The 16,158-nt window shown below is 33.5% G+C and overlaps 1 protein-coding gene across 1 annotated transcript; it reads left to right on the top strand.

The window, feature by feature from the left end:
• Positions 1-8,079, top strand: LOC144843478 (acid-sensing ion channel 1C-like). Its single transcript, XM_078700264.1, has 8 exons — positions 1-149; positions 678-1,080; positions 2,867-2,965; positions 3,141-3,288; positions 3,700-3,762; positions 3,969-4,119; positions 7,227-7,318; positions 7,946-8,079. The coding sequence occupies exons 1-8, from the start codon at positions 1-3 to the stop codon at positions 8,077-8,079; spliced, it is 1,239 nt and encodes a 412-aa protein (XP_078556390.1).
• Positions 8,080-16,158: the final 8,079 nt, after the last annotated feature.

Genomic DNA, 16,158 nt, shown 5'->3' with positions numbered 1-16,158 from the left:
ATGAATACCGTGGAGAGTAATTTACCGAATGAAGGAGAGAAAACTGACGAGCCAGAATTTTTTAAAGACGTTGTAGGTCGGTTTGGTGAAGAAACTACACTTCATGGCGTTAATCATATCGTCACAAAGAAATCACATTTCATACAGAGGTATGTCTTTTTTTCATTCGAGTTAATACGCCTATTACTGCCCTACTTTGAGAAAAGAGCTAAAGCAACGACGTAACGTAACGCAACCTACGCAACGTAAGAAAATGCCCTTCCGATAATTGTGTTTGCCCCCGCCTGCATGAAATCAAATCTGCGATGTTTGCAGCACTGTTGCGTCGTCGGTTCCCACTTGTGATTACGCAATACAGCACTTTGCGTCAAAACGTCGCTGCGTTGCGTTACATTGCGTCGCTAGTGGGAACCACGAGTAAGTGGGAATCACCCTTAAGTATAACACACCGATATTTGCTGGAGCAATTTACCAACGCCTAATACCATCGCTAAGCTTGGTCCTCACTAGGACACAACGTAAGGACTGTTGCATCCTAGTGGGAACCACGAGCTTTCATCTTACGTAAAAGATTATATTACAATGCCATATGAAATTAATTTCTCCAAAAGATCCTAGCAATTAATTGATTATATTTGCTGAATAAATCTGAAGGTATTTGCGTTTAACACTTTCAGATGTGCGTGGTTCATATTTTTGGCAGGGGCAATCAGTCTTCTCGGAGTCTATGCTTTCGAGAATATACTGCATTTCTTCTCTCGGCCAATGTCAACAACAATTGCAATAAAACAATTAGATGAGCTGGAATTTCCGTCAGTCACATTCTGTAACTACAACCACGCCAGACTTTCGGTAACCACGCCAAATGAACTATCTATGTTGGGCAGTTTCTTCGGATTGGTTGAGGATGGAATTGACATATTTACGGCTGATTTCTCGGAAATCAACACAACAATCGTTGCAGAGGACTTAATCCGTAAAACTGCGCACACAGTAGAAGGCGCGGTTGAGCTGTGTACATGGGAACTGTACGAGGAATGCGGACCTTTGAATTTTACAACGGTTATGACGGATTTTGGAGTTTGTTATACTTTTAATCTTTCTTTCTTTCTTTCCCTTTTCAGGGAATTTATTATTTCAATGTATATTGGCCTTTGGCCCTAATACAAACAAATAAAAATAACTATAACTTAAGATAATGGTTTCTTCTTTCAAAAGCAAAGTAGACGTATTTTCCTAAATTATAAGTAAAATTTGTGTTGGAAAGTAATAAACATAGCTTATTAATAGAAGGAAAAACACGAATAAATCTTGGAATAAAACTTTTTCTTAAATCATTGTAAAATGTGCATTGCAAAATAAAATGATATTCATCCTCAATAATGTTCTTTTTACATAATTTACACGTTCTCTTATACCTTTCTACACCCTCCCATCTGCCCTTTTCAATTTCTAGCTCTAATATTCCTAAACGTAACTTAGTTAATAATCTTCTTTGTTTAAAATTAATGATGTTGGTCAAGTGATAACTTAAACATATTTCTTTTTTATAAAGAGAAAAGAGCTTTAACTTATTATGTAAACTAAATTTTTGAATGCATTTTTGTTTTTCAATATCACATAAGCGCAACTTAAATTCTCTCAAAAATAAACCTTTACTATTAACATATTGTTGTAACCATATATAACCAAAACCAGTAGAAAAAAGTAAGTGTTTGACCTGTTGTGCCCAACAATTCTCATTACGGTTAACTTTTCTAAGTTGAAACTCATAACACTTAAAAATGAATCTGTCATGATCTAAAGTAATAATATGTAACCAAAATCTTATAACTGTAACTAAACAATCCAAAGAAAGCGGTAATCTACCTAACTCAGAAGTAACAGCGGCATTTGGTGCATTTTTCCCAACTTGCAATAAATATCTACAAAATTTAGTATGCGTTTTTTCAATAATGTTTATGCTATCTGACATTCCCCAGATTTCGCTTCCATACGTTAAAATAGGAAGTAATTTCACATCAAAAATATGGTTCCATGTTTTAATTGGAAGAAAAGATAAGTTACGATAAATAAATGATTTTAAGCAGAATAAACTTTGATTTGCTTTTTGTTGATTATGTTGCATTGAGTTGTTCCATGTACCATTTGAACTAAAAATAACACCAAGATAATTATACGAATTAACAATTTTTAATTGAATATTTTTATACTTCCATTTTTCGATGTTCCTTAAATTGCGGCCATTTTTAAAAACCATAATTTTGGATTTTGTAGTATTTACAGTAAGTTTCCAAGTATCACAATAAAGTTCAAGTTTATTTATTAATTTTTGGAGACCTTTCACCGTATCACTAACAAGCACTAAGTCATCTGCATAAAGAAGATGATTCATATGACAATCTCCAATTTGAATGAAATCGTTTACCTGATTAAGTATACCACTCAAATCATTAATGTAAATATTAAAGAGTAAAGATGACAACGGAGAACCTTGTTGTACTCCAATCGAACAATTAAAAGATGGACTAAGTTTGTTGCCAATTTTAACATGAGCAGATAAGTTTTGGTATAAGGAATTTATTATGTTTAACATTCTGCCTGAAACACCGATATATTTCAGCTTATGTAGTAAAAGTGTATGATTTATAGAGTCAAAGGCACGTTTAAGATCATAAGAGTAACCCCCGACGGCTCATGGTGCAGAAGTCTGGGAAATCTAGAGGCTTGTACTTGAGGTTAAATATCGAACAACATGAATATACACATGGAGCCAATTCTGCTGCAGGATTTAAGGTAATTTTTTGACAGTTTTCTTTTGAATGTTTGTTTATGACAAAGAATTAATTTTCATTTTTAATTTCAGATGCTGGTGCATACCAAAGGAGAGCGCCCTCTTATTAGCCAGTTTGGTTTTGCACTTGGTCCTGGTTACGAAACACTGGTTGCATTTCGAAAAATACTTGTGAGTTCTTTACAGTATTTAAATCACAATCACAATTTGTTCCCCATATTATTGATTTTTAATCGTTTCGTTTTTTAGATTGTACATTTTTGAAAACAAAAACAAAACTTATTTGCTTCAGGCAATTTGATATACTGTACGGTATATTTTTTTAAATCTGTTTAATATACTTTAGTATAAATCACTCAAGAAACCATATCCATCAGAATGTGTAGACGAGGGTGTAAAGTACTCTGACGTTTACACCCAATCATTATGCGAAGAAGAATGCATTGCTGATGTACTATATGAAAAATGTGGATGTCGGCACACATTCTATCCAGGTACGCTAACATGACTTATCCAGGTACGCAAGCTACACTCTGATGTGTCCAGGTAAGCTATAATGACGTATCTGGGTACGCTGTAATGACGTGTCCAGGTAAGCTTTAATGACGTATCCAGGTAAGCTTTAATGACGTATCCAGGTAAGCTGTAATGACGTATCCAGGTAAGCTGTAATGACGTGTCCAAGTAACTTTAATGAAGTATCCGGGTAAGCCTTAATGACGTATCCAGGTAAGCTTGATTGACGTATCCAGGTAAGCCTTAATCACGTATCCAGGTAAGCTTTATTGACGTATGCAGGTACGCTTTAATGACGTATGCAGGTACACTTTAATGAATGATGTATTCTCTTATATAACTTTAAATTTTCAGTGCTGATAGACAGTTTTGTATAACTATTTTTAAAGGGTATTCGGACCACAAGAACTGTACTGTAGAGGAGGCAGTCGAATGTGTAGTTCCAGAGGCAGGTATGTGAAATCTACAATGTTCATTCAATGTTCAATTTATGTTATACTTTGAAATAAGAAATGTTTTTGACGTTGAGTTATTTTACAAAATTCTTGTTGTGTCTAATTTGGTAAACTTAATACTATTGAATTTTTACATGAACTTACAGTATGGACATCACACGTTCAAACCATTAACTATACATGTTGCAATGTTTTAATCTTAGAAAATATTGTACAAACGAACACACATTGTAAATGTCGGATTGGATGCCAATATAAGGAATACTCTACCAAGGTATCATCTGCCTTATGGCCGGGGGATCACTTCCTGGAACATCTCGAGCACCATTTGAATCAGTCCACAGAGACGATAAAGTAAGTATTTACTATTATTTGTGGCGTCAAGCATGGACACGGTTGTCAACACAAAAGTGGTCAGTGGTCAATAGTGTGTAGTATTCTTTACATGGATAGTAATTCACCCTTACCATCATCCGTTTACTTAAATTTTACTTTTATTCAACTCTAAATATACATACTCTTTTATCACACTTTCTTTTTAATAATCCGATAACATTTGTTTTTCCTAACATTACTTATATTCTTGTAATTCCTTAAAACATTTTTGTAAACAGTTTTGTTAGAATTTAACATTGATTTATTTTTCATCTATTTACCGGTTCATTAAGATCAAACCTCAGTAACGCAATCAGAAAAAAGATAAATACGTTTTGCATAGCCTCTTAATTGTAGTTTTGATTTCAAATAACGAGATTAAGGTGTTTGCCATAAATAAACTTAATAGGCTAATACATATCAGTTATTGCAATTACTGTAAATGTATTCGAATAACTCCCCACACGTCTCGAAAGATGTACTAGGACCAGATGGGTACACTGGACCTACGGATTATAGTCCTTATCCGAATAGACTTGTTCTACCAAACCACCAGAACCTTGGAGTGAGTGAGGCTTGAACCCTTCCCGGTGTTATGGCTACGTAGGTATTACGGTTCCACTCTACTAGTGTAACCCCCTAACACAGCTATTGTCACACAGAGCCATTCATCATAACTTCACAACTTTGAAGAGGTCACCCAGTATAAATAACAAATAATAAATAAGTTGATTTCAAGCAATGTTCAAAGTTCATTCAAAGGAATATTCTTCCACATCGCTACTTCGCTGGTTCAACAAAGATGAAATATTTTTAGACCTGCTAAATTGAGTATTCAGAGATATGACACCTCTTTCATAACTTCAGCTCTTTCCAAAAAAACCCCCAAAAATCACCTATTTATTTATATGTTGTCAACACCTTTGTGAGGTGCTGATAGATAATTGCAATGTCATTCAGTTTGGAAGCGTTTTAACAACGAAGTTTCTACCATTCATCAAGAGTATCCTTTATTTCTAAGCTTTTATGTGGGCTTCAATATCCTTTATCTCCCAACTTTTAATTTCAAGAGGAAGACAGGGGTTAAATGAAACTCTCAGGATTTTAGCGTTATTATTGAACCGCTATCATACGGGAGTCTTTTTAAGCGCAGTTTGATAATGATAGTCATCATTTTCACGTTTTAGAGGTTGATTTTTTTCATGTACGTAGCTGTCTACCTATTTTTCAAGTTTTAGGACAAATTGTTTCTAAAAAACAAATATTCCTTATTAAATTTGCTATCTTTTGATATACATAATTATGTTTAAAAAAAAATTATTTATGAGAAAATTGTAAATGAAAGTAGGCCTACTCAAAAAGTTTGTTTTTGGCTAACTAGGCCGAGGCTACTGAACAACTGTATGTAGGCCTAGGCTAACTATTTGTATTCCAAATAAAATTACTAATATAAACACGAAATATAAACATTTGATACTACTTTTTCATATATAAATACGTGCATTGCTCAAAGCAAACATGATTGTAAGAACCATATTCTATGTGAAATTATAAACTATTCTTACCCTGCCGTCCGGTTTGTCTAGGCCTATATGTCAATCCATTCTTCAAGGCTAAGAACGTTTTCTACAGGCGAATTATTTATATCGTTACAATTACATGCTAGGCCTAGCTTCCCATCGCGTGGTCAAATTTCCCTCTAAAATTCCTCGCACATCAATTAGTGGGTTCTATGTACCTTCTATGCAATCATGATTACAACAAATTAAAACAACTGTTTTCAGATGATATTTATGAAATATTTTTGAAATAGCAATTACCGCGTGGTTTCCATATTTCGCAAGCAAATACAATTTACCCCTTGACCTCATTGTTTTACTCTCCAAACGCTAGAGGGCTAGGAAGGTATTGAAATATCTGTATATCTTAGCCTATGTCTGAGTGTCGACTTTTCTCGACATCGGTGGCTAGGTGTTGCTTACCGTTGTCGACTTTTATCGACATTGGGAAGATTACTGATTTATCTGGTTCAAATTTCAACCAATCCAGACCGCTTCAATTTTTAAATAAAATCAGAGACTTTGAAAAAGTATGTTAAAACATCAATAGTCTGTTCAAAATAGTTTATATGCGAAAGGTTATAGGCCTACAAACAAGAATGTATTATAGGTTATATTATCGGGAAAATATTATTATTGAAATATATTTATAAATGGTTGTAAAAACATTGTTTCAGTGAACCAAGCAGGTTGGTTGCTAAATTCATCATTTTTAACATACAATCGGACGATTTGTGCTATAAAAGATTAGTTTTGATAATTAATAAACAGTTATCTACTCTCGTTTGGTAGGTATTGCAACATTCTGAGTCTTGTTTGTTTCCATTTGGTATCGTTTGGTCCCGTACGTTCATCACCACTGCATTAAGCCGAATGAACATTTAGACAACCGACAGGTGAGTATGTTCAAGGATGACGTCATCTAGATTACGAAATCCCAGGAGGAGAGCAAAAAGCATACACATACCAGTTTAGCCCCTTCCCGACCTCCAACAACAAACTCACGAACAAGGCATAATTCGCCAGGTAGTAGGGGCACAAGATGGCGCAGCTCGCAAGTCAATCGGACGCCGCGTTTAGAAGCCTTACCGATTTTAACATTGGCTTCAAAAATAATTTTCCACCGCGCGCAATTGAGAAACAATACCCAGCAGTCAGCAGAGGCTGACTGGGTAACCATACCTAAGATGATGATATGATTCTAAGAAAATGAAATGAACAATATGGGTCATCCTGCAGCAATTGAAAATCTATATGAATTTTAACAAGGCCAACAGCCATAAGTCGCGTGCTAAAACGCATAGTGATACCGGACCGACAGACAGACCGACAGACCGACCGACATAGTGAACTATAGATAAATAAGCAATTATTTCTATTGTATTAACTAAGATCACCTCTACCATTCAGAATTGAATTCTATTATTGATTTTATTATTTGATTGTGAAGAAGGAATCGAAATAAGGACGCGGCCTTTTTGGAAAAAGCAAAGCTAATTAAATTAAATTATTTTTATATTTTAACAGAAAGAACTATCTTGACGTTTATCTGTATTACGAAGATATAAGTTATGAATTTGTGGAACAGGTTCCAGCGTATTCACCAATCAAATTACTTTGTAAGTTTATCTTACCTAGCTTAATTTTATTGCACATGTGGCTACCTTAATTAATTAAATGTTGTATACAGTAGTAAATATTAATATTATATACAAAAAAAATCCATAAGGGATACCAAAGTGGCTTCTTTTTTTTTACCATATTTAATGAGGATGATCCATCCAGTAATTGCTGATCAGAGGTTCACAAGACAAACATATACACAAGATGCTCTACATAAACAAAGTCTTATTACAAGTCTTTGGGAGTGGAGTTGTAATTTGTCATTAGAAAAATCTTGACATGTGACAGGACCCTTGGAGTGGTAGCCAAGCATCATAACCACCAAGCCACAACTCCACTCCTGTAGCACTACCGGGTATATGCATCAGGACGATGGTGTAGCGCCAAACATCCCCCAATTACATCAAACTTTATGTGACAATAAAATGTGATGTGCCGATATATGAACATAATCACCATATTTAGGTATATCATTACCATATTTAGGCAAATCACACTTTTTGTCAAACTAGTTTTATAGTGTAGACAGCATACATTTGACATCGTGATATTAAAAGTATATATATAATTGGTGCAGTCAAACTTATGTATAGTTCAATTATCTTATGTGTCTTTTTTTTAAGGCGACATTGGTGGCTTGATGGGATTGCTATGTGGAATGAGCGTGATGACAATCATTGAGATTGCCGAATTTATCTTTATATCAATTGGTAAATGTGTACCAAAAGGGAGAAAAGTTGGAGACGTAGTAACATAAAGAAAAAATACTGATGGAAATCGACGAAAATATTCTTTATCTGGAGGAAAATCAAATTTTAAAAATAAATACTTGCATTTGAGTACTTGTCAGTCTCAAAAGTTCCCAATCAATATTCATTACATAAATACTGGTGCAATATTATGTGTTCCTTTGTATTCACGATTGTTACCATATCACGTCTGAAAAAAGAAGAAAAATAAATGTACGGAAGGATTAAATCTAATACATAAGATAAAATAAACTCGGACGCGTGTTGCCGTGTAGGTGTAAATGTAATTGTTATATAGAAAATTATTTCATATCTGAAAAATTTGTAGGCCGATTTCTAGGACGATAATGATCGACGACGACAACTAGATAAATATGCATTTTCTTATAAAACAAAGGCAAATAGAAAAATTTCACCCTTAGAAATATATGATGATTTTTTATGCTGCCTTTGATGAAAATAATATGTTTACACATTCAGTCAAATTACGTCATAGTTGATAAGAGCTTTGGGCGAAGCTTTACTTACAACTTTTACTCAACTCTGATATAGTTTTAGTTTTAACTGCTTTAATTATTGTATAACAAATTTAACTTTCGAGAAACCAATTATCAAGTACTCACAAATAGCCGAAACTTAACAAAATTTGTATACAATATTATTTTGAAACCAATTACATTTTTCGAGAATACTTCAATTATGTTCTCAAGTAACCTTTGTGTCGTACAGTGTTAATGAATTTGTTACTATGTTGAGTCATGATGAATGTTGAGGTAGCATTTTTAGGGAAACATTTGCAAGTAACATATTCTGACCAGTCTCTATTTGTGACTTAATTGATTATCAGTACTGTATTTGACAGTAGTCTATTTTAGTAGTGTATTTGAACATATTTCAGATATTTAAAATGATCGTTGTAGGTTTTGTATTTTTATGAATATTTTCTACCACGTTGACGACAAAACGAATTTCCCAATTTGGGATAATACAGTTTTATTGAATTGAATTGAATCATAATTGGTAGATTGTTTAGTGAAACATATTAACTTTGTGTATCTGATTGGATGGATCATTTAATGGGTAGAACGATAACTCTTTTCTAAAATATATTGTAGAATGATGTATTAGTTCCAGCGTAGACAACTCGCTATACCATACTGAATTCCATTGATTTGTTAGTCAACAATCTTTCTCCTTGTACTTATACTTTTAAATGCATCTGTAGTTCTCAGAGTAGTACTGTATTTAAGTTGTTGCTTATATTCCGTCCGCCACCATTTACACATTTCTGTAACATTAATTAATGTGTGGCATTAATATATACATGTGTGTATGTGTATGTATATACAATTGAAACGGAATGGTATATGTATGTATGTGTGTATGTATGTATATATATATAATTTACAGTATCATATATATACATCTATTATTATTATTACTATTATACTATTATTTATTAGTAATTAAATTCTATCATAATATGATTTGTTTGATTTGAATAAAATTGTAATGTTTTAGTTTTACAGGCAGTAGAGCTAGATAGGCATGAAGTCGCCTTTTCTCTTCTTCCTTTTTATCCAATTATTTTAATATTTTATATTATAATGTTATGTTTATGTATTTTTTGGATGAATAAAGAAAGAAACAGTGCTAAATAAATGTAATTAGCTTGAAAATAGCAAAAATGTTGTGATCTCTTTCTGTTGAGCTGTAACAACCTCAGAGTTTGCCAAATAAAGAGAAACAATTTTTTTTTTTTAATAGATATAAAGAGTCAAAGTTTGCTAGTACAAGCAGTCTATACTAAGCTTGTTCTGTTTATGCAGTTTGTCAACTGGTCTACACAAGCAAACTTTTACTCTTTATATCTATTAAAAAAAATATATTTGTTTCTCTTTTCAAAGTTCAACAGACGGCCATCGTTCCATTGGGCGAAGAATGGATCCGTTGGGATGCTATTAAACTTCGAATCAACATGTGGTGCATGTACACGATGCCGTCAATACCAATAGCGTTGAGAATTTCATACTTATCATTTATGTATTTCAGGATATTCATATAGCCTATGAACCGGATGACCCCGATGGAGATTATGAAAGTAAATCTTTTTCTAAACTTGCATTCATTGTGTAGACGATTATTTAAGTAGTTTATTGAGCGACATGACGCTTTTGTAATATACGGTACTGTAAATGGTCTTTAATCAGTTTATAAAGGTGGATGTTTCACGATGTCATTAACACAGCCTTTGATCTAATTTCCCTCATTAAGGCTCTACAATTACTTAATAATTTGTTTATTAATTATCAATTACTCATTTATTTATTTAACATTATTTTCTAATGGGTGGGCGCCATTAGGTTGATCTAATCTACATAAAAAGATACACTTTTCATTTTCAAAGAAATTGGTCATTTCCAAAGACTTGTACTTTAGTCAACATCTTAATTATTTCTAATCGTTAATCGCTAATATTAATAATGAGTGATGTACAATTAGACGTTAATAGAGTAAAATCAATTCAATCCAACAAACAACGAAATATAAATGCTTTTAAATACTAATATATACTTCTAGTTCTCCTTCCAAGAAAGAGGTTAACAATCGTTATAATTTCCTTTTCAGTTTAAACATATTTCTAACCCAATATCAGGCCATTTTAGCTCCTTGCTAGAAAGAATGTTACATCCAACAAAACTTTCAATTAACCAAGATTAAGAATATTTTGTAAATTCTTTCTCCCCTCATTCTTTCATCGCTAATTAGTTATCCGCTTGGTATACCAAGCGGATAACTCCTTGTAATTGTATGAGATCAATATTTTTTTTCTGTATTATTAGTTATCCGCTTAGTAGCGGATAACTCCTTGTAATCGTCCTGTTTCAATTAGTTATCCGCAACGAAGTTGCAGGATAACTCCTTGTGATTGTACGAAATCATCATCTTTTTTTTTAGTTATCCGCTTAGTAGCGGATAACTCCTTGTAACTGTCCTGTTTCATCATCTTTTTTTTTTTTTTTCTGTATTCTTCTTTCTTTCTGTCATTTTTGTGTCACGCGTAACTCAAAAACGTGTAAACATAACATTTTATAACTTTGTCAACATGTGGGCGTTCACGTGAAGTTGTGCACCCGCTATTGTGAATGACGTCAGAGTTGCGCAACGTGACTTACGCGCGTTTTTATGAATTTCGCGTATTTAACATAGATCGAAAACCATATAACATTTTAATTTGAAACTTAGAAAAAGTTTAAGTTATATCTTGCGCTAACTGACTGTGAGGAAAAAATGGCATGTTTTACACGAAGTTACGCGCGCACGCGCGTTTAAAATTTCAAAATGCGAAAAATCAATTTCTAATCAACTTTCTACGCGTTTTATGTCATTTTGAGCATGTCAAAAATTCCCACACGCGCGCATATTTTTATGCGCGCTGTGCGCACGTAGCGTTAAAAACAATTTTTTCCGCATGATTTATGTTTTTCCAGCCTTTTCAAGTAATTTTACCAACTTTTAAACAATTTCGACTTAAAATTAACGTCATACCAGCACGTCGAATTGGATAATTTACGTACGTTTTTGATGAAAAAGTTCAAAAATTCCTTAAAATTTGTCAAAATTATACCTTTTTTAAAACAGTCGTAGTTTCTAAACTAAACGGTAAAAGTTATTTTTATTACGTATTCTGGAAGATGATGAGTTGTAGATATCGTATCATGCATCAATATTGCTAACAGGACATTGTGACGTCATCGTATGGCCATGCGAATATAAAATATAGGATTTTTGTATCTTTTGTCATAGAGCATCACATTTAATAGAGCGCATCTTCGCTTATCCGTTTTTCATTTTAACCCAGATTTTGATATTTTTTAGGTCAATCAACTACCTTTCGCATGGGTTAAAAATATTTTAATTTTTTTGACGTCATCATGTCTAAAAATGTAAATAACGTGGGTCACTTATTTTCATCTTTACAGTAACTTTCAATCTGTTATAGCTCGTCAGAATAAAAAGCGGTAATCATGATTAAAACGTTTTCTGGAAGCTATTGTATTGTAAATACGAATTCATATCAAAATTTTTCCAATCCGACGTTGTGACGTCATCATATGGCCAGTTGAACAAAAAAAATTGTATTTTCATCTTTTGCGTCATAGTTCATCACATTTAAAAGAGCGCGCATCTATATTTTACGTATTCAAATTTCTTCTACATGTTAATATGTTGTTGCTGAGATAATATCCTTCCGAAATTGGTATTTTAGTGTTTCATTTTGATACCGTCGCCATGTTAAAAAATGGAATAAATGGCGGGTCCCGTAATTTCACCTATTCTACACTGTATGTAATATGTATACAGATTATACTGTTTATACTGTATAATACTATATGACACAAAATTGACAGAATTCAGCACTAACAACATATCATATTCTTCAGATCAGGTCATAATGCCATAATCTTTTTCTGGGTGCAAAATTCTAACGTATGACGTGCACGTGGCGTTTGTCGTGCGGATAACTAACTCGTCAAAGTGACGAGTTTCATGTCTAGTTGGTTATCCGCAACGAAGTTGCAGGATAACCTCTTGTGATTGTACGAAATCAACATCTTTTTCTTGATCTTCTTTCTTTCTGTATGATTTTTGTGGAACGCTTTTCTCTAAAACTTGCAAACATAACATTTTGTAACTTTCTCAACATATCGCCATGCACATGAAGATGTGCTGCGAAGCTTTTCATGACGTTTACAATTGCGCAACGTGACTTACGCGTGATTTAACGATTTCCTCGTATTTAACATAGGTCGAAAACCAAATAACATTTCAAATTGAAACTTTCCAAAAGTTTAATTTATATCATGCGCTAACTTTCTGTTGAAAAAAAATTGCGTGTTTTACATAAAGTTACGCGCGCACGCGCATTTAAAATTTCAAAATGCGCAAAATTAATTTCTAATCAACTTTCTACGCGTTTCATGTAGTTTTAAGCATGTAAAAAATTCCCACGCGTGCGCAAATTTGTACGTGTGCGGTGCGCACGTAGCATTGAAAACATATTTTTTTCGCGCGATTTATGTTTTTCCAGCTTTTTCTAGTAATTTTACTAAATTTTAAACAATTTCGACTTAAAGTTATGTCATATGAGCACGTCGAATTAGACGATTTGCGCGCGTTTTTGAAGAAAAAGTTCAAAAATCCGTTAAAAATATGCCTTTTTTTAAACAGTCGTAATTTCTAAACTACACGGTCAACTTTTTGTGGATGACATATTCTGGAAGATGATGAGTTGTAGATATCGGATCAGGTATTAATATGGCTAACCGGACATTGTGACGTCATCGTATGGCCACACGAATATAAAATTTAGGATTTTTGTATCTTTCATCATAGCTCCTCACATTGAATAGAGCGCATCTCCACTTATTCGTTTTCCATTTTCACCCCGATTTTGATATTGTCTAGGTCAATCAACTATCTTTCGCATGAGTTAAAAATATTTTAATTTTTATGACGTCAATATGCCTAAAAATTTAAATTACGTGTGGCATTAATTTCATCTTTACAGTAAATTTTAATCTGTTATAGCTCGTAAGAATAAAATGTGATAATCACGATTAAAACGTTTTCTGGAAGCTATTGGATTTTAGATACGAAATCATGTAAAAATTTTGCCAATCGGATGTTGTGACGTCATCATATGGCCAGTTAAATAAAAAAGGTCGTATTTTCATCTTTTGCGTCATAATTCATTACATTTAAAAGAGCGCGCATCAATATTTCACGTATTCAAATTTCTTCTACACGTTAATATGTTGTTGCTGAGATAATTTTCTTCCGAAATTGCTACCTTCGCGTTTCATTTTAAAACCGTCAACATGTTGAAAATTGCAATAAATATCGGGTCCCGTAATTTCACCTATTCTACACTGTATGTGATATGGATACAGATTATACTGTGTATACTATATATGAATCTAAATAATAAAATTCAGCAATAACAACATATCATATTCTTCAGTTCAGGTCATACGTAAACACTTCCTTTTGTCCTCAACCTATCCCCTTAATGTTAATGTTGCACCACTTGCGCGGCGGATAACCAAACTCGTCAAAGTGACGAGTTACATGTCTAGTTGGTTATCCGCACTTGGCGGATAACCCCTTGTTATTGTCAGGATCTTTTTTTTTTTTTTTTTTTTTTTCTATGTTATTCTTCTTTCTTTCCCAGAATTTTGTGTCACGTGTATCTCAAATTCTGATCAACATTACATCGTATAACTTTGTCAGAAGATTTACCTCTATCTGTAGAAGTGCAGGACAGTTCGTTTTTTTACTTTAGAGTCGCGCAGCGTAAGCTACGCGCGATTTTATGAATTTTGCGTATTTAACATAGACTAAAAACCAAAAGTCATTTTGTAATGACACTTGGTGAACATTTAAGTCATATCAAGTGCAAACTTTCTATGGATTAAAAATGGCATGTTTCACAGAAAGTTACGCGCGCACGCGCGTTTAAAATTTCAGAATGCGTAAAATCAATTTCTAATCAACTTTCTACGCGTTTCAGGCCATTTTGAGCATTTCAAAAATTCCCACGCGTGCGCAATATTTTTACGCGCACGTGCGCACGTAGCGCAAAAACATCTTTTTTTTGCTTGATTTTTGTTTTTTCAGCCTTTTCTAGTAAATTTACCAATTTTCAATCAATTTCGACTTAAAATCACGTCATACGAGCACGTAGAATTAAACAATTTGCGCGCGTTTTTAATGAAAAAGTTAAAAAATTTGTCAAAATTTTGCCTTTTTTAAAACAGTCATAGATTGTAAACTACGTGGTGAACTTTTTTAAAATTGCATATTCTGGAAGTTGATGAGTTGTAGATATCGAATCATGCATCGATATGGCTAACCAGACATTGTGACGTCATCGTATGGCCACTCGAATATAAAATATAGGATTTTTGTCTCTTTCGCATAGCTCATCACATTTAATAGAGCGCATCTCCACTTATCCGTATTCCATTTCCCCCCCATTTTGTTATATTGTCTAGGCCAATCAATTATCTTTCGCATAATCTACCATTTTTTAAATTGTGATGACGTCATCATGTCCAAAAGCGTCAATAACTTGGGTCCCTTATTTTCACCTATTCTGCACTGTATGTAGTACGTATACAGAATATAGTGTATACCGTATATACTTTGACGTGACGCAAAATAGAGAGCGCACTAACATTTTTACAATGGCATAATCGTTTTTCTGCGCGCAATATTCTAACGTATGACGTGCACGTGGCTTTTGCGCTGCGGATAACCTAACTCGTCCGTAGTGACGAGTTCAAATCTAGTCTTTATCTTCTTTCTTTCTGTAATTTTTGTGTCACGCGTATCTGTAAAACTTGCAAACATAACATTTCGTAACTTTCCCAACATATCTTCATTCATATGAAGTTGTGCAGCGAACCTTTTCAGGATGTTTACAATTGCGCAACGTGACTTACGCGCGATTTAACGATTTTCTCGTATTTAACATAGGTCAAAAACCAAATAACATTTTAAATTGAAACTTTGCAAAAGTTAAATTTATATCATGCGCTAACTTTCTGTTGAAAAAAAATTGCGTGTTTTACAAAAAGTTACGCGCGCACGCTTATTTAAAGTTTCAAAATGCGCAAAATTAATTTCTAATCAACTTTCTACGCGTTTCATGTCGTTTTAAGCATGTCAAAAATTCCCACGCGTGCGCAAATTTTTACGTGTGCGGTGCGCACGTAGCATTAAAAACATATTTTTTTCGCGTGATTTATGTTTTTCCAGCCTTTTCTAGTAATTTTACCAACTTTTAAACACTTTCGACTTAAAGTTACGTCATACGAGCACGTCAAATTGGACAATTTGCGCGCGTTTTTGATGAAAAAGTTCAAAAATTCGTCAAAATTATGCCTTTTTTTAAACAGTCGTAATTTCTAAACTGCACGGTCAACTTTTTGTGGATGACATATTATGGAAGTTGATGAGTTGTAGATATCAGATCATGTATTAATATGGCTAACCGGACATTGTGACGTCATCGTATGGCC

The sequence above is a fragment of the Antedon bifida genome, chromosome 5 (assembly GCF_963402885.1).
Source record: "Antedon bifida chromosome 5, ecAntBifi1.1, whole genome shotgun sequence".
Lineage (NCBI taxonomy): Eukaryota > Metazoa > Echinodermata > Crinoidea > Comatulida > Antedonidae > Antedon > Antedon bifida.
The sequence above is the reverse complement of the archived record's forward strand: the minus strand, read 5'-3'. Positions and strand labels throughout refer to the sequence as shown.

What these genes read in the sequence shown, in the direction of transcription:
- LOC144843478 (XM_078700264.1), top strand. Translation starts at nt 1, where the DNA reads ATGAATACCGTGGAGAGTAATTTACCGAATGAAGGAGAGAAAACTGAC. An exon ending in AAATCACATTTCATACAGAG is followed by an intron (nt 150 to 677) that starts GTATGTCTTTTT and finishes TAACACTTTCAG; the next exon opens with ATGTGCGTGGTTCATATTTT. An exon ending in ATGTGTAGTTCCAGAGGCAG is followed by an intron (nt 3,763 to 3,968) that starts GTATGTGAAATC and finishes TTTTAATCTTAG; the next exon opens with AAAATATTGTACAAACGAAC.